The sequence below is a fragment of the Chinchilla lanigera genome, unplaced genomic scaffold (assembly GCF_000276665.1).
Source record: "Chinchilla lanigera isolate Chin_1 unplaced genomic scaffold, ChiLan1.0 scaffold00001, whole genome shotgun sequence".
Taxonomy (NCBI): Eukaryota; Metazoa; Chordata; class Mammalia; order Rodentia; family Chinchillidae; genus Chinchilla; species Chinchilla lanigera.
This window is the reverse complement of record NW_004955402.1, coordinates 52,265,484-52,292,636: the sequence shown is the minus strand read 5'-3', so window position 1 is coordinate 52,292,636 and position 27,153 is coordinate 52,265,484. Positions and strand designations below refer to the sequence as shown.

Genomic DNA, 27,153 nt, shown 5'->3' with positions numbered 1-27,153 from the left:
ACGGATAAAAGATTTTTTTAAGTGTTACTACTGTTTACAGTTTTCCTCTCTTGAGTGACTGAGGTTTTTTTTACCCTTCAGTTTTAGTCTAGTATACTTTCATTCTGTTTTTTTTTTTTTTTTGTCAAATTATTTGCCTTTTTGAGTGTAATTTGTGAGTTATACATTATCTTCAAATATTTAGAATTAATTCTAAGTAGATATTTGACAGTTTGGATTCCCTAAATGATGAATAAAACGCATTGAATAGTGTGAGCCTGATCTATTCTTCCTAGCTGCAGCTCTTTGTCCCTGTCAGAAGCCAGTGCACTGAAGCAAGTACTTGATCATTTAAATTTTTTTTTTGATAACAAATATATATCATAAAGAGAATAACATAGTAAAACCCATATGTCTATCACAAAGGTTAAGCAGTTACCAAAGTCTTAACCTCATTTGCTTTTCCCTTTTTTTGAAATAGTTTTAAGCAAATTTCATGGTATTTGTCTCTGCCAGTATGTGCTTCATCATAACTCTCTTTCAGAATGTGGACTTTAGGGCCAGGAATACAGCTCAGTGGAATTGTGCCTGCCTGGCAAGCACAACATTCCGAGTTCAATTCCCAGTACCAAAAGAAAAAAATATGGACTTTATTTTTTAGATAACCATAATCTGTATTAACACCTAAGATAATTCCCTAACATCTTCAAATACCTACTCTACTGATTCCCAGACTGTACCCCAGGGGAGTGCAGCAAACTCAGGGACACCAGGAAATATTTTAAGTTTCAAAGGATCCAGTGGCACTTGACATCTGTTGGACACCACACAGTCACTCAAAAGGTAGTGAGAGTGAGTGCAGTCTCCTAGCATCAGTTATAATAACATTTGAAGTTGCAGGTTAGTAAAATGTCTAATATCTTGCTATAATTCTCACTAGCCAGTGTTGTGGGTTATTGTTACCCTGTTGCAGAGTGCAGATGGGGAATGTTCATTCACTGCAGGAATATTCTAGAGTACAATTCTCCATGAATTCCATATAACAGAAAGGATACAGGAACTAGTTGAGAGACGTTAACTTTGAATTACTTAAATCAGATGAACAGAAGAACATTTGATTGCTTTGTTGTAGGAAGAACGTTTTGATTGTTTTATTTTAGTAAAAAGAAGCTTTTTATTTTGACACTCAATTGTTAAAAAATAAGCATTTCTAATTATGGTCTTTAAATATTTGAACCAAAGTTAATTTCATGACACAGATCAGTAACTACATTTTATACGCATTATCTAGCAGGTCTACTGTGTACTTCACATTGTCATATCCTCACAGTAATCTGAGAGAAATAATAAGGCAGAGAGGGAAATGCTCTCAGTTTTTATAAAGGAGATGACAATAGTTTACATAAGGAGTCATGATTAATAAAATAGCAGGTTTACTCATTTGTTCATTCAGTCATTCATGCATGGGATGTTTGTTGAATGTCTATATTAGACATTGGGTTCTAGAAAGATCTCAAAAGTATCTTGGGTGTATAAAAGTAAGGAAAGCAATCCATCTACCGCTGTAGAAGTAATCCATCTGCTCTTTGATTCCATACTCGTATGATAAGCACTTAGTATATATTATTTGATCATTAAAATGATCCTTTAAGATCTGAATTCTGTTTTATAAGAAAAAAACAGTAAAGACTTCTTTTTCAAGTTAAAATGTTTAGTCAGTGGTGCTCTCTTACTACAGTTTCACAACAGCCGCTGTGTTTTTTTCGAGAAACATTGTCACACCTATTTAGATTTAAATGTTTCCTTTGATCCTACCTGTAAAAGTGCCCCATCTCTCCATGTTTCAAATGTGGTCTCCAGTGCTTGAGATAGGAGTAAAACATAATATTCTTTAGTTATTTTAAGGCCAACTTTTCTAACATGCAGTAGGCAGTATTTAGAGCCTGCGTGAAGTTTTCACAGACCAAAGGCTTTTTACTTTGATTGTTTCTTTTAACACTTAAATTGTTGTTGATAATTTTGGAAACATTTGGATAAAGGTACAGGATGAGTTTAAAGTTTGTCACTTTGTGTAACCTTTAGAAGACTTGCTTTTGACATCGTATGAATCTTTTGGCCAGTTAATCAATTTAATCTAGTTTTAGGTTTATTTTTCTAATTTAAAAGTCAAATTCCATAAATACTTTTAAGATTTGCATTACATTACTTATTTTATAGGCTTGATAACGTGAAAAGTTTTGCTTAGCATTGCAAGTGAGAGAGAAATCTTGTCTTTCAGAAAATCTGGATGTGTTAAGTGTATGTACCAGCTTCCCAGAATCACTGTGTATTGCAAACATATACTAGCAAGAAAGGAAGAAGTCAGTGTAGTCCAGTCTTGAACCAGACATATTTGTACGTCTTTAAAACATTGATTTTACATTGGCTTCTTTTTCATGCAACTCAGTAACTTTTAAAATTATTTGAACATTGTATTTGTAATCAAGGTATTTCTTTTAAATATATTTTCTGGGTGCTTAGCCAAGGAAAGTTTTGATTTTGAAAAAAACTGATGTACTATGGCTTTAGGGGGCTGGGGATTCAGCTCAGTGGCAAAGCGCGTGCCTGGCAAGCGCAAGGTCGTGAGTTCGGTTCCCGGTACCGGAGAAAAACAAAAAAAAAAAAGAAAAAAAACTGATGTACTATGGCTTTATATGTGTGATTAAGTTGTACATAGCAGAAAACATTGTAAACTGTTTTAGTTATCTTTCTTATTGCTGGACAAAATATCTGACAATCCATAAGTTAAAGAAGAGGTATTTGATTTTGGCAAACAATGTGTAGATGTTTCAATCTATAGCTGGATGACTCCAAGGCAAGCCTGCATGGCAGAGGGGCTTGATGGAGAAGATACAGGTTGAGGCATGTTGGACAGAAAGCAAAGATCAACCAAAAGAGGAGAGTGGGAAATATACCCTTCCAGGCTGTGCTTCCAGTGACCTAACTCCTCCAGCCAACTTTTACCTTCCATATCACAGCTATAAACTCATCAGTGGGCCAACTCTGGTCATTATCATGCTCCCATGATCCAGTCACCTTCCAAAAGCCCTGCCTGAATGTATGAGGGATTGGGGGTATATCTAGATGTAATCTATAACATAGACTAAGGAAAAAAGTCATAAAATAGAAAAAAACAAAGATATAATAAATACCCATTTTACCAGTTATCCAGGTGAAACCATCAATCTGATTTAGCTATTAAAGAATGAATGCTTTCGGAGCTGGGGATTTAGCTCAGCGGCAAAAGCGCCTGCCTGGCAAGCACAAGGTCGTGAGTTTGGTTCCCGGTCCCAGAGAAAAACCAAAAAAAAAAAAAAGAATGAATGCTTTCATTTTATTATATTATCACTACTTTTTCACACTTTAATTTTTACAAAGTTACATTCATACTATAATATGGATTGTATTGCAATTTAATTATTTCTTACAATTTTTAAAAAAATTTATAAATTATCTTTTGAACTTGTATCAAAATCTCTTTTTTCTTAGGACATTTCAGTTATATTCTTTCATATTTTTTGCTACTTTTAGTGATGTTGTGAAAATTTGCTTTACACATGAATTCTTATGTACATCTTTGCTTATTTGGAGTGTCAAGACAATTTTGTGTTGAAGGAGCATACAGAAGGGTATACAAAATCCACGTGTATTCTTTAGAAGTATTTCTATTGATGTATTACTAATTTTAATTTTTTGAGTTTTATATTAAGCAAGTGGTACTGAACAGGAAAAATATTTTTCCTGTTCAATGCAAAAAGAAAGCATTGAATTTTTAATATTTATTGACTGTTATTAAAACAGCATTAAAATTTTCAACATCAACTGTTTTTTGGGTTACAAAGTCTAAAAAATAACAAGTAAATTCCTCTATGAGCTACAATGAAAATGCCAATAACACTCTTCAAAAAAAAATCTTTAATTCAATTATCATAACTAAGGCAGTCTTCACCCATGACAATAGCACATTCAGTACATATGTATGGCTTACATTGACAGCACATGTGCTGAGCTTTCCTGACTTGTAGGACATACTTAACATCTCTCTGGTCTTCCTCTTTTGTCAGGAGTGTATTATACAATGTGTAGTTAACAAGAATATAGAATATCAATAAAGTATTAAATTCTTAATATATATTGCACATTATGGTTTGTGTCTAGATTCCCCTTAAAGCCTTACACAGTTTGAGATGGCATTTTTTCAGAGGTGCCTGAATCTAGTGTGTGATTGATTCATGATGCAGTGCTAGAATTAAGGATGGTATGAGTAAGGGTGGATTATTGCTGGATCAGTCCCTAGTCCCAGTAGACCGGATGCAGTATAAGAACAGAAGGAGGCTTGTCTCGGTCTGTTTTTGCTTTTGCTGTCTTGTGGGCATTATGAACTATTCTCTGCCAAGCCACCCTGCTTTGGAGCCAGCCAATTATGGACTGAAACCTATGCACACTGTGAGCTAAGTAAATCTTAGGAGTTTGGGAATCATATATTTTGTCTCAGCAATGAGAGAAAAGTAACTGAGACACACATTTATAATAAACATTTCTATGTCAGCTATGTACTTGCTTACAAAACAAACTTGACATCTCACTGGTCTTGCTGTTTCGTCAGGAGCTTCTTACTGTATTGTACAATGTGTACCTAGCGGGGGAATAAGATGTCAATAAAATAGTATATCTAACATGTATTGAGTGTTTAGAATAGACATCAACATTTCCCCATCAGCTACATACTTGCTTACAAAACCTAAGAGAAATATCGCAGATAAATACCTATGTAATCCACAGTGTAAATACAAAGAAAAGTCAACTAGAGAAATAGTCTTCAACTGTCACATCCAAGGCAGTCTTCACATATGAAAACTGCATGAACCATACATGAGTATTGGTTACACTGATAGCAATATGTTTTGTTTTCCTGTCTTTTTTTTTTTAGGTCACAGCTGACATCTTTTTGGTTTTCCTGTTATAGTAGGTCTTTGTGATGCTGAGCCTGCCATTGACCTGTGAGCTCACCAGTGTGCTCCACAGTTTTTTGGCCTAGTTCTCTGGGTAGAAACATTTTGTTTTTCGTCTGTTGTAAACCATCTCTTATAAGAGTGTTAGTCCGAATCCTCTAAGAAAATTTCTCTATAATATTTTGCACTTGTTATTTCATTTGTAAACTGTCAAAACTATTCATGCCATGCGTTTAGGATCAGGTAAACCACAACCGTTGGCCAGTGCTTTGTGTTTCGAGTGATACCATAGTTGCTGCATAACTCATCAACAACATCTACTCCACCTTAGGTTTTGTTGTAAAATGTTACCGTTTCAGTCTTTAGTTTTTTTTTGGTTTTTCTCTGGTACCGGGAACCGAACTCATGACCTTGCGCTTGCCAGGCAGGCGCTTTGCCGCTGAGCTAAATCCCCAGCCCCTCAGTCTTTAGTTTTGCCAAGGTTTCTGTCAGTTTTTCCATCATGATGCAGTGTTGACATCAGCAGTACCAGTTCGTTTTTCTTTGCAATGTATGAGGCCAATGTTACATCTTTTGAGGTCCAAAGATTGCAGTATACAATTCTGTTTTGAAATTGCAGCATTTCCCTGGGAATTTCTGCTTTGTTCTTGTGTATAGTTCCTACAGTGGTCAACTTGTGCTCTGTTAGCAACTTAACATCAATCAGAAACTATTAAACCAGTTGTGGAATGTCGCATTCTTAATAGTTTGGGAGATGGGAGCAACAACAAAGTTTGGTTTATTACTCTATGAATAAAGACCTGGGGGTTGAGTTTTAGGATAAATTTCTAAATTTGAAGTATATGTCTTTACATCTAGCATAGCATATATTTTTATACTGTATTTTGAAGGCTTTATTGGCATATGCTGCATAAGCTACATCTACCAGGTTTTCACATGTCATTGTACTGAACTGGGCTACTTCTATAAGAAAGACCAAAAGAAAAAGCTTTTTTAAAATAAATACTAATCATAAGAAATTCAACAATGACCATTTCATGGATAAAAATCACCTGTTGCTGCTTTGGAGCCTTTGTGCACGCCTTGCATCTGCCAAGTGGATGAATGCACAGATGGGTTCCTGGTTTTCCCAGGACAGCAGCTGGCCTACACCCTGATTCCGTTATGGCAGATTAGAAGTGTGCAGAGCAAAAGAATGGTGTAAGTGTGTTTTACCCTCCACCCCATGATGCTCAGGGATACATATGCAATAACAGCATTATGTAGGCAAAAAACTCAGTTTTACACATCTGTGCAGGTGTACACAATTTGCCGTTTGTCATACCATGTGGGTGAACACAAGAATACTTTCTGTATCCCTCCAGTGCAGCTACTGAAATGCATAGCTGGCTACAATTATGCTAAAGTACATAATTTCATTAGAAAACTATGAGTGTTTACAGTAACGCACAGTAATCCCCTTAATTAGAATAAATTTCTAAAAATAAAATATTTTATTTTTAGGTTTTAAAGTTATTATCCTATATTAGGTATTTTATACATATTGCCACATTAAAATCTGATAACCATCTTAAAGTCATATCTTACATCTGATATGATAAGTATGATAACCATCTACAGTCCTAATTTATTCACTTTGTTTTGTTTTTAAGAATATGAAGATGGTGATCTCTCAGCATGGATCAGTAGGGAAAGGTTTCAGAATTATCTTACTATGGATGGCTTCCTCTTATATGAACTTGGAGACACAGGTAATGAGCAAATGTACAACTAATACTTCATAGAATTTTTCATTGATTACTTCCCTCTTTCTGTAGGAAATGATCTTAAGCTCTTATTTCATTATTAAAGGCGACCTGAATTGTAGTTGTTCTTTATAAGAACAAAGAATGTTATTACCAAAAAATATACCTCTGTGTATGAGTCAAAGCTTAGCTGAAGACAGAATTTACCAATAGAACTGTTGTTGAGAAGGAAGGGAAGGAGCCCTAATAATAAGAGAATGAGAAAAAATTATCCAGCAAGAAGCTCTACACTGTGGCTGATTTTGTAATAGGAATTAAAATGCAGCTTCTCACTCAGAGGGCCTGTTTTTACTTGTGAGGGGAAAATGAATCAGTTGGTAGTTTCTTCAAGTTACATGATTGAAAATGAGAGAGCAAATATAGATATAAAAGTGAGAGCTGTAAGAAATTAATTACATGGTTTCATTGATGTAAACTGCAGAAGTTATAAATCACTGAGGGTGAACCTATGGCACGTGTGCCACAGTGGGCATGAGCAGCCGTCTCTGTCCACGTGCAGCAGCAGCCAAGCATCAGATAACACTTGTTTTATCTAAAGCAAAACTTCCCTATTCAGATTTGATTGCAGTCTTGGCACTTTGAGATGAAAAGTGGATTTGGGGTTGCACTTTGGGCAGTTGGTCTCTAAAAGATTGGCCAGCAAGGAAGTTTTATAAATTTATAGCAAAATTCTGGTTATTATTACCATGTGTATGTCCCATTGTAGTGTTAATGTGAGTACAGTGGATGTTGTTATAAGTTCTAGAGTAGAGGAAGGGAAACTGTACCAGACTCCTAGTGTTCTACGACAGATAGTGGACATGGTTTCCACTTCATGATTTTTTGCTTTTGAAACTTACAGCATGTATACATTAGCAATGTTCCTACATGTTTGACTGAAAAATGCTGTGAATATTTATTATTTTTATTTTAAACAATAAAAACATAACAAAATAATTAATAGGAGCTCTTATCTTAGATTTGCATTTGTTCTGGTTCATGAGCTGACTTTTGACATTCTGTGTCTAATGAGCTGAGTCTTGGTTCTCTAGTGGAAGTTGACATGGTACTGGCAAAGATTGTGGAATTGTTTTCTGAGTGTTTAAGGGAAGAAAGACAAATGTAAGGACATGCAAGTTTTTTCCTTTAGTATATAACCATAGGAGATAGCACAACCTCAAGATAATTGAAATAGTCATCATAGGCCACACTCAATTTCTTTCCCCAGATTAATTTGAAATCAGAAGTTTGCTGTTACAGTGTTCCCTTTATGTCTGACATAATTGCCCTTGCTGCCATTACCCGTGGCTGTGTCCCTGCTCATTGTCAACCTGTGCCCTTAGGCGGGTGTCATAGTGGTCTCCAGCTCTGTGTTGCTTCACATGTGGTAACTTACCAGCAACTTTGTGAGATGCTTCCATGCCATGACTGCTGTTTAAGAATCCATCCTCATTTTTCTCTGACCTCTCCCTGTATTCCCCATTCTCCAGGTAGGCTGACCATCAAGTTGTTTAAAGTGTCTATACTGCCCATGCCAAAGCACCTTTATATATTGTTTTAGCATTGGCTGGCAGATACTTTAAATTTAATTCACTTGTTAAACTCAGACCAAATAATGCTTCCTTAGGAAAATCTTCATTAACACCTTTAAACTATGTTAGCTTACTCTACTTACTCTTATATAGCAGTGTGTTCCTTTCTTTTTCTTTGATTTTATTAGTACCTGTTTGCAATACATACAATTTCCAATCTTGGGGAGTGGGTATATGTATATAATACAACTTGTTTCTTTTTTAGTCCCCTTCCACTCTCCTTCCTCCTCCCTCACTCCTCTAAATCCTCCTTTCCCATGCTTCTTTCTTTCAGAACTCTTTTTAGTTTTAATTTAATATGTATCTGATATAAATGTCTCTCTCCCCTCCTGGACTCTTCATTCCCAAGGGCAGAGCTGGATGTGCATTAGCTCATCACTGTGTCTCTGTAACTGGCCCAGTGTGCAGCATGTTATTTGGCACCCAGAATTGTTAAATTAATATGCAAGAAAACCGCCTGTGTTTCTTAGAACCCTGTAGCTCTACGTGTTGCAGGCATTCTGGGAAATAGCAAGCAAAACTCATAGATTGTTTGAAAATTGAAGAACCACATAATGAATTCAAACTAAAGAGTGAATGAAATATTTTCAGAAGGGAAAAAATCATTGTAAAGTGCAGAATTTAGAGATGTACTAACAAGCAGGGTAGAATTGGATGAAGCTGCATGAAAATGTGGGGATGCTGTTGAAATATAGTTGACTTAATCTTATATTTTTGTACCTGCTCTGAGCCAGATTCTCTCCTATATGTTTGTGCATATAACTTCATTTAGCTTTCTCCATTTTTCTATGAAATAGGTATTCATTTCCTAAATAAATTGGAGTTTACTGAGGTTAAATTACACAGCTAATAAATGATGGTGCTTCATGGTTCATCTCCCACGGTTTGGTCTATATTCTAGAATATAATGTGCATCATATGACACTCTGACCCCACGTAATTCTTCTGCTTGGGCCGGGGATGTAGCTCAGCGGCGTAAGCACTTGCCTGGCAAGCCAGAGGTCATGAGTTCGATTCCCGGTTCAAAAAAAAAAAAATTCTTCTGCTTATTCCATCATGCTGCCCAACAGCATATCAGAAGTGCAAATGAGTTGTGTTCTGTTTAGGATAAAGGAGATGTGAGTCAGTTTAATTCTTACTACTTTTGTTTTTAATGTTGATAGAACACTTAGTTTGTGTGTTTGAAAGAAAAAAACCAAATTGTTATAATTTACTGTTACTTGTATATTGGGGGTGGAAGACAGGAATTACCACTTGGAGATGAGCAATTCACTGATTCACTCTATAAAAATACATTATGATATCTTGACTTAAGAAAGTGTAGAAAAATAGGACAACTAGTAATAAATTGTAGAAACTTTTTAAATCTTTGTAACAAAAGTGATAATAGAAAAGTTTATATAATGAGGTTATTGAATTTAGATGTCATTCTTAATTTCAGGAAAGCTTGTGGCTATCGCAGTTATTGATGAGAAAAATACATCCATTGAACATACCAGGTATAGTTGCCTTGAAATAGTTTTAAGCTTCAGATAATTGTTCAATTCAGACTTAAATAAAGTTGATGTGGTATCTTACGGAATTTTTTCCTACAGCACTTTGATAAGATAGCATATATTATAACTGAATAATTCTACTTTTTCCAAGTGAGGAATTGAAATATTTATGTGTTTATTCTGCAGATTAAAGTCAGTTATTCAAGAAGTTGCTAAAGATTACAAAGACCACTTCCACAGGTATGTGCTTGCATTCTGGGAGGTTCCTTTATTTCTTTTAGTTATATTTTATAATAAAACAAAAGTAGTTTAGGTCATGCTACTGAAAATCTGAAAATGTCTAATCCGAAAATCTAAAATTCAGATACTCTGAAATCTAAAGCTTTTTGAGCTCTGACATGACACAAATAGAAACTTCACACTGGATCTCATGGGACAAGTACCAGTCAAAATGCAGGCACACTTAACATATTGTATGAAATTACCTTTGAGCTATGTGTATTACTGTTTATGAAACATGAATATGTCCCGTGTTTTGATTTGGATCCTGTCCCCAAGATGTCTCATTATGTTTATGCATAATTTTTTAAAATCTGAAACACAACTTGCCACAAGCATTTCAGATAAGTGATGTTCAATATGTATGTCATGGTCTGAAATGCGAATCAGAGGAAATGAAGTGCATGTTAGTATGGTGCACTTCTCATGAATTGTCTGGGTCTTGAAGTTCATTGGTGGTCTTACCAGTTAGAGAAAAAAATATACTGTTTTATTTATAATTTGTATCATTCCTGCTTCTTGATAGGATTCCAGTTAAGTTTTGTGGGAAAAATTTATTTGCAAAATTGAGATTAAGTTAAATGAGGATCAGAAGTCAGAGATAAATGTTTGTAACAAGAACTCAAAGAATAACTGAATATAAAAATGGCATTAGAAATGCATACTTCTGCTTTGTGCTAAAGTATTTTACTGGCTGCCATGAAAGACAGTCATATAAGTTTGTTATATTGTTTAAGTATTATCTTATTCCAAATCTTTTGAGGAAAAGTCAGAGTGTAGTTGTTTTGGTACACAGAGGTGGCATCTTTTGAGTAAATCTGTTTTTTAATAACTGAGTAGTGGTTCTTAAGCATGTTTCTATTGTAAAAGCATTTATTTCCCTGTATTATAAATGTGTATAAATGAAGTAGAATTTGTTAATACTACGTTTGTGTATTTGTATCTTTTTAAAGACAGTAAAATTTACACTTTTATCTATTGTTGTATGTTGTATGTAATTTACATGTTTAATACTTACAAACTTACCGAGCCCTGAAGTTCACTTTGTTATATTGTTTACCTTTTTTAAAACTTAATGTTGTGCTCTTCCTTCCCATGTCCCCATGATTTGTTAGGGATTTTCAATTTGGGCATATGGATGGAAACGACTACATAAATACCTTGCTGATGGAGTAAGTAAAATCCTGAATGATTTTGCTGATAACTCTTAGCAGTTGTTGAATATCTGTTTCTTAGAGATGGGCAGAGGGATTAAATAGTTAAACAAATAGTTGGTATATTCTGTGGCAGGTATTTTCTCATTAAATATTATATTTTAGTTTTAGATGCATTTGAAGCTTACTGAATTTTAATATTGTTCTATGTTAAGAATTACCTCCTGATTCAGTATGATAATATATAGTATTCTGAAAACACATCATATAGAAACTTGCAGATTTTGTAGTTTATACGTAGTTCATAATTTTTTTAAATGGGTAGTTATAGCTGTTAAATAGAAAATTTTCAGAACCCAAAAACTAATTATATTAGAATTCATTTCAACAGACAGCATCTATATTAGAAATATATGAAGCTTCAAAAAGGAGTTTTGTATTTTTGATATAAAGCCAGCATTACCTCTCGTTCTAATAAGAATTTTAAGTTATTTGTAGTACAATATCTAGTATATATATAATAGTCAAAAAAAGGGGCAAATCAAATGAAATATCTATATAATTATTAAAAATATTGAGTCCTTATTTTATTGTTTTTTTTTTTTTTATGATACTGAGGGTTGAACCCAGGATTTTTCTCCTAAGTTACATCCCCCACAGTTTCGTAATTCTTACTTTGAGACAGGGTCTCATTAAGTTGCTAAATTACCCACTATAAACTCAAATTTGTAATCTACCTGCCCAGTCTCCCTGCTGAGATTACAGAGTATGAATTTTTAATGCTCAAAATGGGAAAAGCATTGTTAACACAATTCCTCTCCCCTGGAATTACATTGCCTATATGTATAAGGTAGGTGTATGGCCTACCATAAGCCTTAAGACAAATGGATAGTCTATATAATCTCATAACAAGGACACTCTATAATAAAAATATATTCTTATTACAAGTTTTAAAGTATGTAATAGGGACTTTGATGCAACCATTTCTTATGTCTTTCATTGTAAGTCAGTATACTGGTTCAGTAAAGCAGCATTTGCAAGAGGCCAAAGCGATTTTGGTGCAATAATCAGCAGTAAGGTGATATTTAAAATGTGTAGTAATAGACGAACTTTCCTTTGCTAGTGTTACTATAATTATTGGGGTAAAATTATGGTGAGAGAATACACTTTATTTAAATTATTAGGATGGAGTGTGTTTTAATAGCCTAGAATGTGATTTATTGTGAATAATCTAATCATAATTAAAGATATTTTTATGTTTTGCTGTCATTGGGTACAGTGTCCTATGGAGTATGACAGTGGATGTATAGGGAACTTGCAGTAATATTTATTGAGCTTGTACAGTAGATCTGGTACTATAGTGGATATTTAAGTGGAATTGTCTCATGCATTTTTATACTGAGATAGGTGCCTTTGTCCTCTTTATAAATGAAAGATTGTTACGTGTAAGAAGCTAAATTACTTCCGTAGTTTAAACAAAAGCAAGGTAACTCCAACAACCGTGTTCTTTCCTGTTCCCTTTACTTGAGATGGGATTCTGTGTGATTAACAGTGATGGGTATTTAAAGATTTGTGAAAAGGAATAATATTGCCTAAAAAATTAAAGCTTCATTACACTGTGATTTCTATCCTTAAGTTCATGATTATTCAGCTATTTTATTTGACTGTATTAGAATGTTTTCATTAATATAATCTCACTAGTTTTAAAATCAGTGCAAAGTAAGTGTCAGAATTTTGCTATCCCTGTATTTAATGTATATTTGATTTCTTTGTTTTTATGTTTTTAGTGAATTGACAGTCCCAACTGTGGTTGTACTGAACACTTCAAACCAGCAATATTATTTGTTAGACAGACAAATTAAAAATGCCAAAGACATGGTCCAGTTCATTAATAACATTTTGGATGGCACAGTAGAAGTGAGTAGTACATTTCCATTTCAGAAGGATGATTGGAAGGACAAAAAAGAAACTGGTTGCTTCTTGATTCTGAAAGCAGTAGTCATTACCGCTCTGCCTCTCGTAGACGCTCGCCTTCTCCCAGACTCGAAAGGTTTTGCTATTGAGTTCCTGAAAGGCATTTATGGTTGATAAAGTGATTGCAGAGGTGGTACTGCATTTGGAATTGAGTAGGGATAAGAAGCTTACATTGTGTGGGCTGATCTCCATCGTGAACTTTCCTAGCACTTGTTACATTTCTGGGTCCATAAAAGCATTGGATTAAGTTGTCAGGATTGGTTTTCTAGAAAAATCTGCAAACAGGTTATAAATTGAGAATGAGAACCCTGGTGGACAATTCCAAACATTCAAGAGGTGTGACCAGAAGACACAGGAATTAAATTTTTAAAAAGTATTACATTAAAGGATACATTGCCATTAACCTCCCTCAAAATATTCTACCTTCCTTTGAACATAGTTATCCCACTTTGTGACACTTTCTTGCCACTTTCTAAAGTAGTTCTGAAAGTTCTATTTTTTATGAGTATCTTTAGTTAGCTCTCCTAGCTACCTCAGTCTCCTCAACTGATTGAAAATGTATACCTGTCATGGTCATTTTTACTTTGAGAAAGAGCCAGAAGACACACAGGGCCAAATCCAGTGAATAAGGTGGATGAACATGTTTCAAGTTTTTATGAGCATGCCTTTCCCTTGGGCAGGACATGCCAGCAACATTCACCCTTTGTGATTACACCTCACAAAGGCATCCAAAAAAGGACTTCCAGAAGTGCTTCAGAAAGTGACAGAAATGATAGGATATTTGTGTTCTAAGGAAGGGGCTAGTATTTTCAGGGTCATTAATGACAATTTAAACATTCACTGCATATTTTGGTCATAATTCTTTAAATATTTCTCAGAAATAAGTGAACAAATAGCATTTTCTATTTGTTGTCCTTGTAAATTTGAGCAGTGTTTTTCAAATTGGGTTGCAACTATATAAGAGAGTCGTGCTGTCCCTTCAGGTCACAACTGAGTTGTGTAACTGGCACATGTCTTCATTTAGTAAAGTCAGATAAAGTTTAAAAAGAAAATAAGAGACTCACAGAGTTTAACTGTATTTTTTATGTGTGGTACTTAGGACTGAATGTACTGAGCTACATACATTCCAGCTTTCTTTTATTTTTTTATTTGGAGACAGGCTCTCCCTAAGTAGTCCAACAAGGCACAGACTTGCTGTCCTCCTGCCTCACTCACACAGGCATTTATTAGTTCATGAGACTTTGGTTCAGATTTGTAACAACTTTATTTGAAAGAGTAACAAGCCCATCTACCTAGTATCAAAATAAAGAAGTCTGGTGCTCTTAATCACATAATGACAATTTTATATTTGTGGAAATAACATTTTGGTTCAGATGAAACACCTGTATGATTGAGAACTCTTTTGTTAATTACTAAAAATTGACTCAGTTTTAATAACAAAGACATTCTATTAGTCCCTATAACTTGGAGAGTCAAGCTTTAAGTGAAGTCTGAGTTGATTGATTTTCATGAGGAGTTTTTTCTCTGCCTTTCAACGCTTGCTAACTTTGATCATCCAGTATACTGTCCCTATAAACAATAACCATCTCAGCTAAACTCACAAATTGTACAGGCCTCAACTCAGTTTCTTTCCGGCTTGGATTATGAGTAGGAGAGAAGGACTTCTTCATCAGAGGAGAATCAGGATGTGTTAACAGAAGAAGGTGGAAGAAATGTGGGATAGGAAAAAACATAGTAAATGTTGAACATGGGTTTTTTTATTTATTTATGTAATACTTTGTAGTCAACCTTTTCATCCCCAGTAGTAAAGTTATATAACTTAAAAAATGAAATGATGATACTTAACAATTTCTTTTTCTTATTAAAGGCCCAAGGAGGTGATAGTATTTTTCAGAGATTGAAAAGAATTGTATTTGATGCTAAATCTACTGTTGTGGTAAGTTATGACAGTTTGTGTAGTATCACTGGTAATTTAAAAAGTATGAGATTCCTTAGTCTATTGTAATGATGGTAAAATCTAGACCAGCGATGGCAAATCCTTTGGAGACTGAGTGCCAAACTGCAATCTAAAACCCACTTATTTATTGCAAAGTGCCAATACTGCAGTTAAACCTGAATACTGAGGTTATAGTTTAGAAAAAACAACTCCACATTAACATCTTGTGTCTTAAAGGAAGGACACAATGACACGCATACCGTAGGTTCATTATGAGTGATCTAGACTTTCAAAGGATTAGGTCAAAATACTTGTTTAGTTTGAAAGATGTGAACTAATCACCCTTTAAGAAAACATTCATCAGGTAGAAATTGTTTCTCAATTTCTGTATAATTGGTCAACTGAAACTCAGAATCATTTAACTTGATATTATGACCTTAAACTTTATTTCTTTAATCTCTCCGTTTAAAAGTGTTACTTAATTCTGTAATTTGATGAAAGTACAGATAGTAGAAAATTTTTTAATTTTTTTTTACTTCATAGAAAAATTTTAGTACCAATTGGGTCATTTTTGTTGAAGGCTCATGTACATGATGCACCTTTACTCTTTTTTTAATCTCCTTCCTATCTCCTCTAAACCCCCTTTCCCCATTTTCTTTCTTGTTGGTATTATTAATCTTACCTCATGTTTCATACATAATGTTTATATTCATTTAGGTTATTGGGTTCCTGTATGTGGCTTATCTTTATTCTGCTTACTTCCCCTTCCTTTCCCTGTCTCCCCTCACCCACGTTCTCTTGGACCCTTTTCCATTTGCAAGAGATGTATCCCCTTGTCTCCTTCTGTCCATCCTTTATTGTGCTCTTTGTTTGTACTTTGCCTCACTCAAATGAGACATATTATTTGATATTGAAGCTTGTGTGTCTGATGTATTTCATTCAACATTATATTTTCTAGGTGCATCCATTTTCCTATGAATGTCTCCAATTCGTCCTGCTGTATAGCCAATTAGTATTCCATTATGCACAGATACCACATTTTCTTTATATAGTCATCTTTTGATGTATACACAGAAGCTAGTTCCAGGATTTAGCAATTATGAATTGTACTGCTATAAACATTGGTATGCATGTATCCCTGTAGTGTGATTTCTTTAACTTTTGAGGGAGATACCTAGGAAAGCGATAGCTGAGTCATATGGAATTTTTAATTTTAGGATTGGAACTGTATTTTAAGAAATGATTTTTAGTCTCTAGCTTCAGCTCCCAAACACTTTGACAGCAGAGACATTCTTAAATTTGAGTCCTTAACTTAGTCCAGTTGTTTGTCATGAGCTCCCCCATCAGCATTTTTCCCTTTTTTTTTTTTTGCATTTTTGTTTCTTATGGCTGAAAGCAATCATGAAAATGTACCTGATTTTCTAAATTGATGAGAAGTAAATAGTAATCTTTGGCTTATCTCATGTAAGGAATCCTTCAACTTATTAGTGCTATTTCTTTATGTTCCTTTTGCCAACAACATGGATTGTGTCCTTACCACAAATCATGTACACTTGCTGCCCTTGCTGTTATCTGGTTTGCATACTTTTTCTTTACCAGGTCTCCAGTTGATCCTGTATATCACTACACAGTTACCATTACTAAAATTACCAGGTTTGCTTTGCTTTTCCAGTGATGCACAGTCTGTCCATCCAGAAACATTTTTCATTGGCTTTGAGTATTGCATTAGAATTCTGGAGCTAATTGCTAGTGCTTACATTATACCTTGTTGTACCTCTTGCTTGCTAATTCCTAAATTTCTGTCTCAGGCTATACCCTTGTTAGCCAGTGTCTTTTTCTCCTCTGAATTTAACTTCCATTATTTTTAGAAGTTACAGGCACAACTTAATTCAATAAAATTAAAAATATTTTTACTTTTTTAGGAGCTGAGGGAATAGTATATGAAAGTGATTGCAATTAATGGACTTCACTACTAACAAGTAAAAACTGCCATGTGAAGATAATATGTATATATAACCTAGTCTTCTCCACAAATGGATTCCTATACTTCTGCAAACATATCAAAAGCTGTTGGGCACACAGTAACAAAAAGTGTCTTTAGAAAAGAGTTGATTTTGTCTTTTTCTGCTGTAAATAGCTGGTTCTATATCTACACTCACACACATACACACAAGTGCACATACACACCTGCACACATGGATGTAGAGTTTGTATCTTTTACAGTGACTTTAAGGTAGTATTTATAGCTCATATGTTGACATTTATTCACCGGAACTAAAAGAAAATTAGCAAGAAGAATAATAAATCTATAGTGAATTTAAATTTACTGCATGCTTTTTATATCAAAATCACTTTGATGGTAACTGAATTTTAATTTTCCTTCCACAGTCTATATTCAAGAGCTCACCGCTTATGGGCTGCTTTCTCTTTGGCTTGCCATTGGGTGTCATCAGTATCATGTGCTATGGAATCTACACAGCTGACACAGATGGAGGTTACATAGAAGAGCGATACGAAATAGTATCTAAAAGTGAAATGGAAAGTCAAGAACAGGTAGAAGAGAGCAAAGAGCAACAGGAGCCAAGGGAGGGAGGATCTCTAGTGCCTACTGTGCAAGAGCCCAAGGATGTATTAGAAAAGAAGACAGACTGAGACTTTACAAGCATAAAATATTTGATAGGGTTACAAATTATTACAGAGTCTATTTATTGAATTTAAGAGATTTAATTATAATCTTTACAGAAGAGGACATGTTATTTGTATTTTGCTAATATAACTGCATGGATTAAAGTAGTCTTTCCATAAATGTGGAGGTGTTTGGAGCAAAGAGATGATGTTTGTGTAAAACAAACAAAACCAAATTACTCCATCAGGGTTTCCCTAGTAGGTATTATTATAACAGATTAGTTCTATTTGCATGTTTCTCTATCTGAATATTCTGTGGCAAAGTCAATATTTTGAGGCAGAATGTTCAAATGGCCAGTCAGGTAGAAGATTCATGTTTGATACAGAAAAACAATACTTCCACTTCCTACTGCCTTCCATTCTCATATTTTGGCTAATATTTAGATGGAAAAAATTAAGTCTTTAAAATGTAGGCACTTTAAGGAGAACTTGTAACTTTTTCCATGTATCAAATTAAGATTATGAGGTTAAAATACTGTATTGTGGTTTTATATAGCATAGTGACTTTATTTTATTAGTTATTTTTAAAACAGAGAAAATGTTACTTTATAACTTTATACTCCATTGCATTACTATAGAATTTTCATATGGGCCTATATAGTTGGGGGAAAAGCTTTGTGATTGACCTTTGTAAAGTAAGCAGGGTGTACTGGGAGCAGTGGTTTCAGCTCATGCTCTGAAGTACTCTAACCAGGCATCTCATCGATCATTGCAGGAAGAAAACATCTCTGTTAATTCTACCTTGCTTTAGCCAGAGCAACCTAGTTTTTTTTGTTTGTTTCATTTTTATATATTGACATTTCTTCTAAAATTTCCCTTGATGAAAGAAAGCATTTGCATTTTGAAAAGTAGTATATATCGTACTTTTGTCTATGGTACAAAAACTTCATAGTAATTAAGTCCAAAATATGTATGTTATGTACACATAGGAAATTTATCATCACACTCTGTTAACTAATGCCATAGCATGTCTGTTCTAATAATGAGTGATAAGTGATACATAAATCAGCACATCAAGTGGCAGACATCACATCCAATCAAAGGAACAGTTTGTTGTGTTACGAGTTTTTTTTAGACTTCATATTAATAAGTTTAGACTTTTTATTTGATAACTTATTCAGGTAGCTATTCAGGTAGCCTTGAATAACCTAGTCACCCATTGTGAACAATTTTATTGAACATTGAAAAACGTTTAGTCATTTTAAAATTAGGTCATTTATGTCCTGACATTTAAGTTATTTAGGGCTTGGTTGCCCCAGGGCAGGTTTTAGTTCCTTTTTGATGCCGTCCTAATCAGGACAATCCTAAAACTATTATATCTTCATTGCTAAAGAATTAATAATTTTATCATGTCCATGTATTCTTTATTTAATAATTAAATATCCATTCTTAATATTTGACCTATTCCCATCATTAATTTTAATGAAACAAATATGAAGCACAGAGAAGTCAAGTGAAAACTGGAAGGTAAATGTGGTTAATTTAGCAGGTACATTTCTCTCCAAAAAATAACAAGGGATTTGGGAAGAAGATAAGTATGGTATTAATGTTCCAGGTGGTCAAGCTTGTCTTACAGTAGGAAAAGGCTTGGAGAAATACAGATTCTTCCCTTAAGACTCATGTACCAAAAGATTAATGGGCACATGTTGAGAAATATACACAGAAAAGAGTATACACAAGGTTTTGAACAGGAAATAGTTACAGAAAATGCAATTGATATGTTTTTCTTCATGTTTATCAATTTTTAATTTGCACATTTTGTCTTATCAGTCATAACCTGTAAATAAGATTTCATTGGGAAAAAAGTAAACCTCAGTGCATTCGATAAACAGAAACTCAGCAGTCATCCTTTGTATTCTTTGATACCATTTTAAACAGATGAATCCCTTGTTCCCTGTTAACCTGTTCACAACTCTGTACTTTTGCCTCATGTTCTGTTTGTACTTTTAAAGTATGTTTCTTGGGAAAATAAAATGTATAGGTGGTTTATAAATGAATAATTTTATTTCTTCCGTTTTGTATTAAAATTTTGTTTCTTAATTGTTTCTATTTTGGAATTATTATTTTTTTACACTGTCAGATTGCTCACCAAACACATTTTTACAGTTCATTATTATGCTTTTCCCTTCAGTGTTCCATCAGAGCTTTACTCTGAATGCAGTTTTCAGGGAAAATTACTTCAAAATAAAAGCAGAGATCTCTCTGTTTTAGAAGAACATTATTTTAAGGCAGTGGTGAAGCTCATGGTCAATGTTGAGATCCTTTACGAAAATTAAGTTCCATTTTCTTTTTTTATTGAAACAAAGTTCTCTAGTTTCTAAAACTCAGAGTTCCAGATCCTTATTGTTGCTCAGTCTGGTATTTAAGGATATTTAAGGATATTTCACAGTCAATATTTAAGGGTATTTCTCAGAGAAAGTACTTGTTTTTATCAGTTATGCTTTGTACCATATGTTAGCTTACAGTCCTCTCATTTCATTGTATGTGTCAACATTTTTGTAGCTATTCAACTTCTTTGAGGAATATTAGAGATGAAATTTTCATTTGCTTAAATGTAGTGCTTTCTGGTATCTGGTTTGTAAATAACATCAAGATGCCAAATATTTAGACGCTGAACTAATGGTGTATATGAGTAGTTAACACACTTACCTGTATTGTTTGTGTTCATTGGATTTATATTGTTAATGATATTTCTTGGATTTGGGGCTAATTTGGTTTTGATTTTACAAGAGATAAATAGTTTCATAGTTGATTCATATGACATGGTAGGACAAGGGAAGAAAATTATTCAATTGTTATTATGCAGAAATTGCTCAGTTAAACCAGTGAGGAGTATTGAGACTATCAATTGATGGGATTATGTTTGTCATTTTTATTTTTACAAATATATATTTTTTCCAAATGTGTCTGAGTCCAAGCATGGGCAAAAAATAATTTTCTACTTTGGGATAATGTATAAAGTTTTTTAAAAGTCTGTATAACTTATGGAATTCATGATACCCCGCCTTAGGGCATTAATTGTAAACCTTTGTTTTTTTCTAAAATAAATAATTGCAAATGTACCAACTATGTTATCTTTGGTATGTATGTTTTAATGGTTGGCTGTATGAATAGTAGTACTCTGTAAGCAAAGACAACAGCCAAGAGTGATCTACAAACCCATTAAGTTGTCAGCTGTTCGTAAGTAGATAAACAGTTTCAGAGTTCAAGTAGACTTGATAGAGATCAGATTGTAATCTAATTCCCTTATAAATTAATAACGAGATTAATAGGCTTGGAGGAGTTTGTACTTGTAAACTCTGATAAATATTAATTTTTCTGAAAGGGTACTTCACACTTGACATTGTTTACAGAGTTTAAAGTTAGAAAAACTCTATTTGAATCCTTAAATAAACTGCTAAATATGATCTTGGACATAATAGAGCCTAGACTCCTCACCTCATTTTCAATAAAGTGGGAAATTAAAGCCTTGAAATTAGGAATAGGGATGTAACTCGCTAGGGCACTTTTGCGTGGCCTAGGTTTGATGCTCGCACTGCCAATAAAAGCAAAAAAGCTGCCTTTTTAAGTGGATCAAATGGTAAGAGTATGTAATGAAACACAAAGCTTTATGCAATGTTAGTTTTTAGATTTATTTTATACAGAGATCATGTTTCTTAGTGGAAGTAACTGGCACAAGAATAATAGTCCAAGCATAAAACAAACCTACGAACTTAGGACCTTGTGCTGACTCGCTGGTTAGGATAAGTCTCTTCTGACATGAATACTAAAGCGTGTTCACCTGTTCACAAATATGGGAGCACATCAAAACTCATTGTCTCTTAAGTGGCCGTGTTGCACGGTGTGGATAAGGCTGTGATAGCACTGCCCGGTGGAAACTTGCTCCATTTACCCGTTTGAGGTTGGGTAGGCCAGTTTAACCTTTTTCCTACTACAGTTGGAGAATAGTAACACCTACTAGATTTGATTTTAAAGATTAAGGCATATTTGGAACTTAATGGCACATAGTCTCAGTGTAAATATTAACTGACATCAGATTTACTTGATCTCTTCATTTGATACCGTAGAGAAAAGCCTTGTTTTTGGGAATCTGGAATCCTAATGTGTAAACTGCTTGGCTACTTTCTGCCAACACAAGTTTTAATATTTGGACAGAAATTTTATAAAATTATTTCTTTGATGTTGAAATTAATTACAAATATTTAAACATTTCTGAAAATTCTTCAGTTTTTATGCTTTTAGTGAAGATGAATAAACACGGGTAAGTGTCCAGTAGAATTATTGATCGATGTATGTGAATAGGTATATATGTGTGTTTTAGGCAGATTTAGGATACTGAGTACAGATGAGCAAATTATATTCCTGCAAATACACCTGGCCTATAGTCAAACCTCAGCTTTCTCTACACCTGTTTTCATATAAACTACAATGATATTTTAACTACTGAAAACACGGCAATTATTTTCTTGTGCATTGTTTTTTTAACAAATGTGTCTTCTTTGCACTACTTATATTACAGCAGTAAAAAAAAAAACATGCTTCAGTCATAGAAGTTTTAAGCTACTGTACAGTAACTGGTAATTGGTTTTTACTTAAAATACACAATTGGCAAGTTTTCTGTTTCTTAGTTTCCCTTCTCATACAATCTATTGTTCAACATCAGAGAGTTGTTGTTAGGTCTTGGGGACAGAGGATTGGTGGCCAGGGCAAAACAGAACACATCAGCTTTCTTCAAATAATGAAGAGGTCAGAGTTCTGCATGTCTGCAATTATCGCAGCATGAAGACGAAGATAATAGGGAAGTCTCAGGCATTCACAGGAAAACTGAACAAAAGGAGTATCTGAAGAGTCAGTGAACTGCTGGGCTCCCACACTGAAAACATTTAAGCGTAAGCCAGATGGCGTGGTATTGTTTCCTCTCGGACTATTCTGTGAGTCAGTGTAAGCACTAAAGCCAGCCTCTATGCGAGCAATGGCAGACCTTTCAGAGGCAATACCCAAACCACAACTGAAAGCCCACTTGTTTATTGCAAAGTGCGAGCACTACAATTAAATTGAGTACAGTAACATCTTTTGTCTTAAAAATAACACATACGCCCTAGGTTCATGTGCTCTATGTTCACATACACAACGGTCACTTCTCTTTGTAACAGAAAGGTCCAAAAGGTTTTTACTCAACTCTAATGTATTCAGTTTTAGTTATGTGGGTAATCAGTCCAGCAGAGCTGAAGAAGTTATGGTAGAAACAATATTTCTCAGCTCAAAGAGTTTCACATGATTTTTTTCCCTTTTGTCTTGTGACTATAGTCATTTAGTGATTTATGTAACTCATGGTTTTCATCCATCAGAGTTAAATTTCATATACCACAGTTTCTGAATATGTTTGATCCTGTCACTGGATATTCTTTTTCTAATCAAAGAACCCAGTCAAAAATATAATAAATCATTTTAATGACTTCATAACAATAGTTAAAATTGTAAGACACTACACAAACGGAAATAATCTTTGTAAATAATCTGTGTTAAATTTGTTTCCTTTTTTATTTTTCTTAAATTGATCATATGGGGACCTTTATAAGTACTCTGTATTGGTATTTTGGGTTTTAAGATATGACTTCTCCAAATAATATGACAATGAATCAAGTTAGAGAATGACTTAAAATCTAAAAGTTTTGTAAGGCCATAAATAAAAGATGACTCCTTTTCCCCCCATGGAATAGTTTTTGGAAGACTAAGTTCACAAAATTCACCTTAAATTTGGACATGTATTAATTCACCTTTTAGGTAGATTAATCCACATTTTCAGTAGACATTTGGTAGCTATGATTTTTTTTTTTTTGGTAGCTACGATTATTATATAAACTTTAACCTAAATTATCCAGCATAACTGATATAACTGAAACTTAAAGTGGTAGAATTACTGTTAAAATGATACATAATATTTAATTTGCATTAAAGACTTCTTTGTTTTATTTTTGACACAGGATCTCACTGTGTAGTCCAGGCTGGCCTTGAAATCACTATGTAGCCCAGGCTGGTCTCAAATTCAACGGTGCTTTTCCTCCTTCAGCCTCCCAAGTGCTGAGATTACAGGTGTGTACCACCACGTCCAGTGCATTAAAGACTTTTAACAGCTACACAGTATTCTATGCATGGAAATCTTTTTTATTGCCCTTGTTTTGGTTATGGTGATGGTGCTGCCATAGAAGTTTCTTGATTTTGGAGGGAAAACATGAATTTCACAGTCTAAATTCTAGAATGTAAACCTACAGTAGAATTGTATTACTTAAAATTCACCACATAAAACATTTGGATGGACTACTGTTTAGTACTGATTTGACCTATATTGTATAAGTAATATTTATATGTAGGTGACATTGATTGCTTATATGAAATGAATAGAGCTAACACTTGCAAATATTTAATTCTTTGGCTTGTATCTCAGGTATTACTACACTTAGTGCTAACTATAGAGTTGTTGGTAGCTTAACCTCAAATACTAAGTTGCTAACTTTCAAATTTATGAGTTTTTCTCAAGGCTTTGAAATTATGCAAAGGAACAGTAAAATAGTAAGTGAGGCCTATCAGTAATTTTCATGCAAAACAACCAAAGGGAGAGTATTCGGGGAATGTTTTTTCCCCAAATAATACTGCTTCATTTCATAGAAATTTTGTTATGCTTCCCTCCCCTTATAATGGGTTTCTGTCATTATAGAGAGCCACAGTTTATGAATTTATGAGAAATTATTCAGATGGATTATGGAGAAAAATGTTGAGACTTAGTTTTTAAATGAGAAACTTAGTATGAAGTACGATTTAAAAAAAAACCTTGGGAGATAAACTAAGGTTGAAACTAAATCATTGTTTCATTCTTCACACTTACACTTTCTTACTCCTCTCATTGGCTGAGTTCCGAATGGGATGGGGGCAATGCCATTTCCCCATTTCCTTCACAGCAGTAAGGTTGGGAATGTTCAACTGTTAATGGAATCACCTATGTTTAGACAAAAGTGAGGGTTTTCTGGTGGTTGGTAGAGAAAATTTAGGATATTAGAGTGTGCTGGCCACTTCTTGTGACCTTTAGAAAATCCTGTTCGAGAAAGAGATACAAGGGAAAGCAGGAAGTGTACTGATCAGCTGAGAAGCTTGCCTGATGACGGCGGTACAACATGACTGAGAGGTACTATTCTCCCTATTTACTTACAAACGCATTTCTTTCCCCAAACTCAAATTATACAACAGTGGAAACTCAATGTCAGTCGTACCTTTATTAACCACACCACAGAAATAAAATCACCTAGTCTCTAGTTCTTTCTAAACCTTTATGTGGTGATTTATTTTTTACAACAGTGTATATTAAATTTTAGCCTACTGACTGATTCCTAAAATATACTTTAAATAATAATTTAAATGGTTACAGACTTTATCTCTGGCTTTTTCAAGGCTGTATTCTTAATTCCTAAAATGGGATTTACATGTAATATGCATTCAATGATATTTGTTGAATGATTAAATCTATTGTTTTTATGTAAGATTTTTCATCAGTGTATTAGAGTTAAGGATTTCTAATTTTAAAAAAGCATAGATTTTATTCTAACTGAAGTTTTTAAGTGCATGGCTCAGAAGTATCTAAATAATGATTGCATAATAAAGATGCAACAGCAAACACAAACACTGAAACGACACCCAGGATTTGGAGACAGATTTATTTTATGCTGACAGGCACGGATTGGGATCACTCTCAAAATATCAGGCCCTTATTTCTTGTGGTCTAAAGCTTATATGGGATAAGCAAGCAGGAAATAGGCAGAATGGCTTGCCAATTTGGATGGTTTATACAATCGCAGTGACCAGCTATGCATCAGAGTGACCAGCCATTTCTAAGAGATAGAAGCAACTGGATTTGGAACAGGAACTATTCCCTGGGAAACTAAGAAACTGAAATATACTGGCTGGGGAGGCAGGTGTTTTCTATTACAAACAAAATATAAAAATCATAAGCTTTAAAAGTATTTTAATGTGGAAGACTTTTTTACTTCAGTTTGAGATTTATAATCTTAAAATGTAATCATTGAAAATATGAATATATTTGATAGTAAGTGCTATGAAGACATTTACATTACGTAGTAAGTATCCCTCCAAGACTTTGAAGAAATAATTATTTCATTTACAAATGTCACTCTGAACTTGTTAGCCTTTTTAGTAATTACTTTATTTTATGTCAGGAATCCTTAATCAGTAGAGCTAATCAAAATAAGAGCACCTCAGATGATTATAAAAATACATAGGAACCTAAAAAATCTACATATAGTCTTACTTGAATTTCAGTTTGAAGCTTTAACAGAAAAACAAAAAAAAACCCTCTCGCTGGTCGTGATGTTTGCTCCATATTGTGAGCCCGTGGTTTAAATGATTATTAGGAAGGGCAAAAGTGTAAGTACCTCTGAGAGAAGTGCGTTTCTGTGATTTCCTTCTGAGCGGTCCGAGGTCAGATGCAGTACAAGAAAGTGAAACGCTTCAGCAGCCCATCATGACACATCAACCTCGGCTGGGTGAGCAAACAGGCAAGCACCACTCTGGGGCTTCAGGAAAGCACTTTTTTTTTGCTTGTAAACAAGAAAGTAGGTTTTGTCCAACTGGGATTATTTACCTGTCTTTCTATTCTTCCATCCTTGCTCTAGAGATGACCACTACCTCAACTGACTTCAATCAGCTTTTGCTGCTGGAGTCGTACATGGTGGAGGAACCCTGTGAGGTGTCTTTGTTGCCATCTCTTACATTTTGCCTTAATGTTCATTTGCATAGAAAATGAAATTTAAAATCCAGGTTTTCACAGTTTCTTTTTTCCTTCTATAGTATCAATGTAAAATGTATTCTTATAGGAGCAATGCCACATCTCAAATATTAATTTGACTTTATGATCAAAGTCAGTTCTTCCTAGTAATTGGATTGAGCAAGTTCAGAATGTAGAAGAAGAAAAAAGCAATGAAATGAAATTGCCAGACTTTAAGGGGATTCCACTATTGTAAAGTTAGAGGGAAAGGTGCTACGGCTATGGACCCAGCTATTCTGTTTTCAGTAAATTCGCCTCTTACTACCTTTGGGATTTGTTCCAGTGCTCCCTAGAATACCAAAATCTTCAAGTGCTCAAGTCCCTTATATGAAATAGCACAGTATGTGTATAAGACTGATCTACATCCTCCTGTATACTTTATCTCTAGGTTATCTCTAGATTACTTATGTAGGCACCTAATACAATGTAAATGCTATGCAAGTACATTAT

The 27,153-nt window shown here is 34.2% G+C and overlaps 1 protein-coding gene across 1 annotated transcript in view; it reads left to right on the top strand.

Annotated features, from left to right (window-relative positions):
• Positions 1-20,932, top strand: part of Tmx3 (thioredoxin-related transmembrane protein 3) — a 44,091-nt gene extending 23,159 nt beyond the window's left edge. The window contains exons 10-16 of the mRNA XM_005373044.2: positions 6,623-6,721; positions 9,788-9,845; positions 10,029-10,082; positions 11,237-11,293; positions 13,063-13,192; positions 15,117-15,185; positions 17,574-20,932. Of these exons, the coding sequence (XP_005373101.1) occupies positions 6,623-6,721; positions 9,788-9,845; positions 10,029-10,082; positions 11,237-11,293; positions 13,063-13,192; positions 15,117-15,185; positions 17,574-17,837 (731 nt within the window). The 3' untranslated portion in view covers positions 17,838-20,932. The remainder of the gene's footprint in view (positions 1-6,622; positions 6,722-9,787; positions 9,846-10,028; positions 10,083-11,236; positions 11,294-13,062; positions 13,193-15,116; positions 15,186-17,573) is intronic.
• Positions 20,933-27,153: the final 6,221 nt, after the last annotated feature.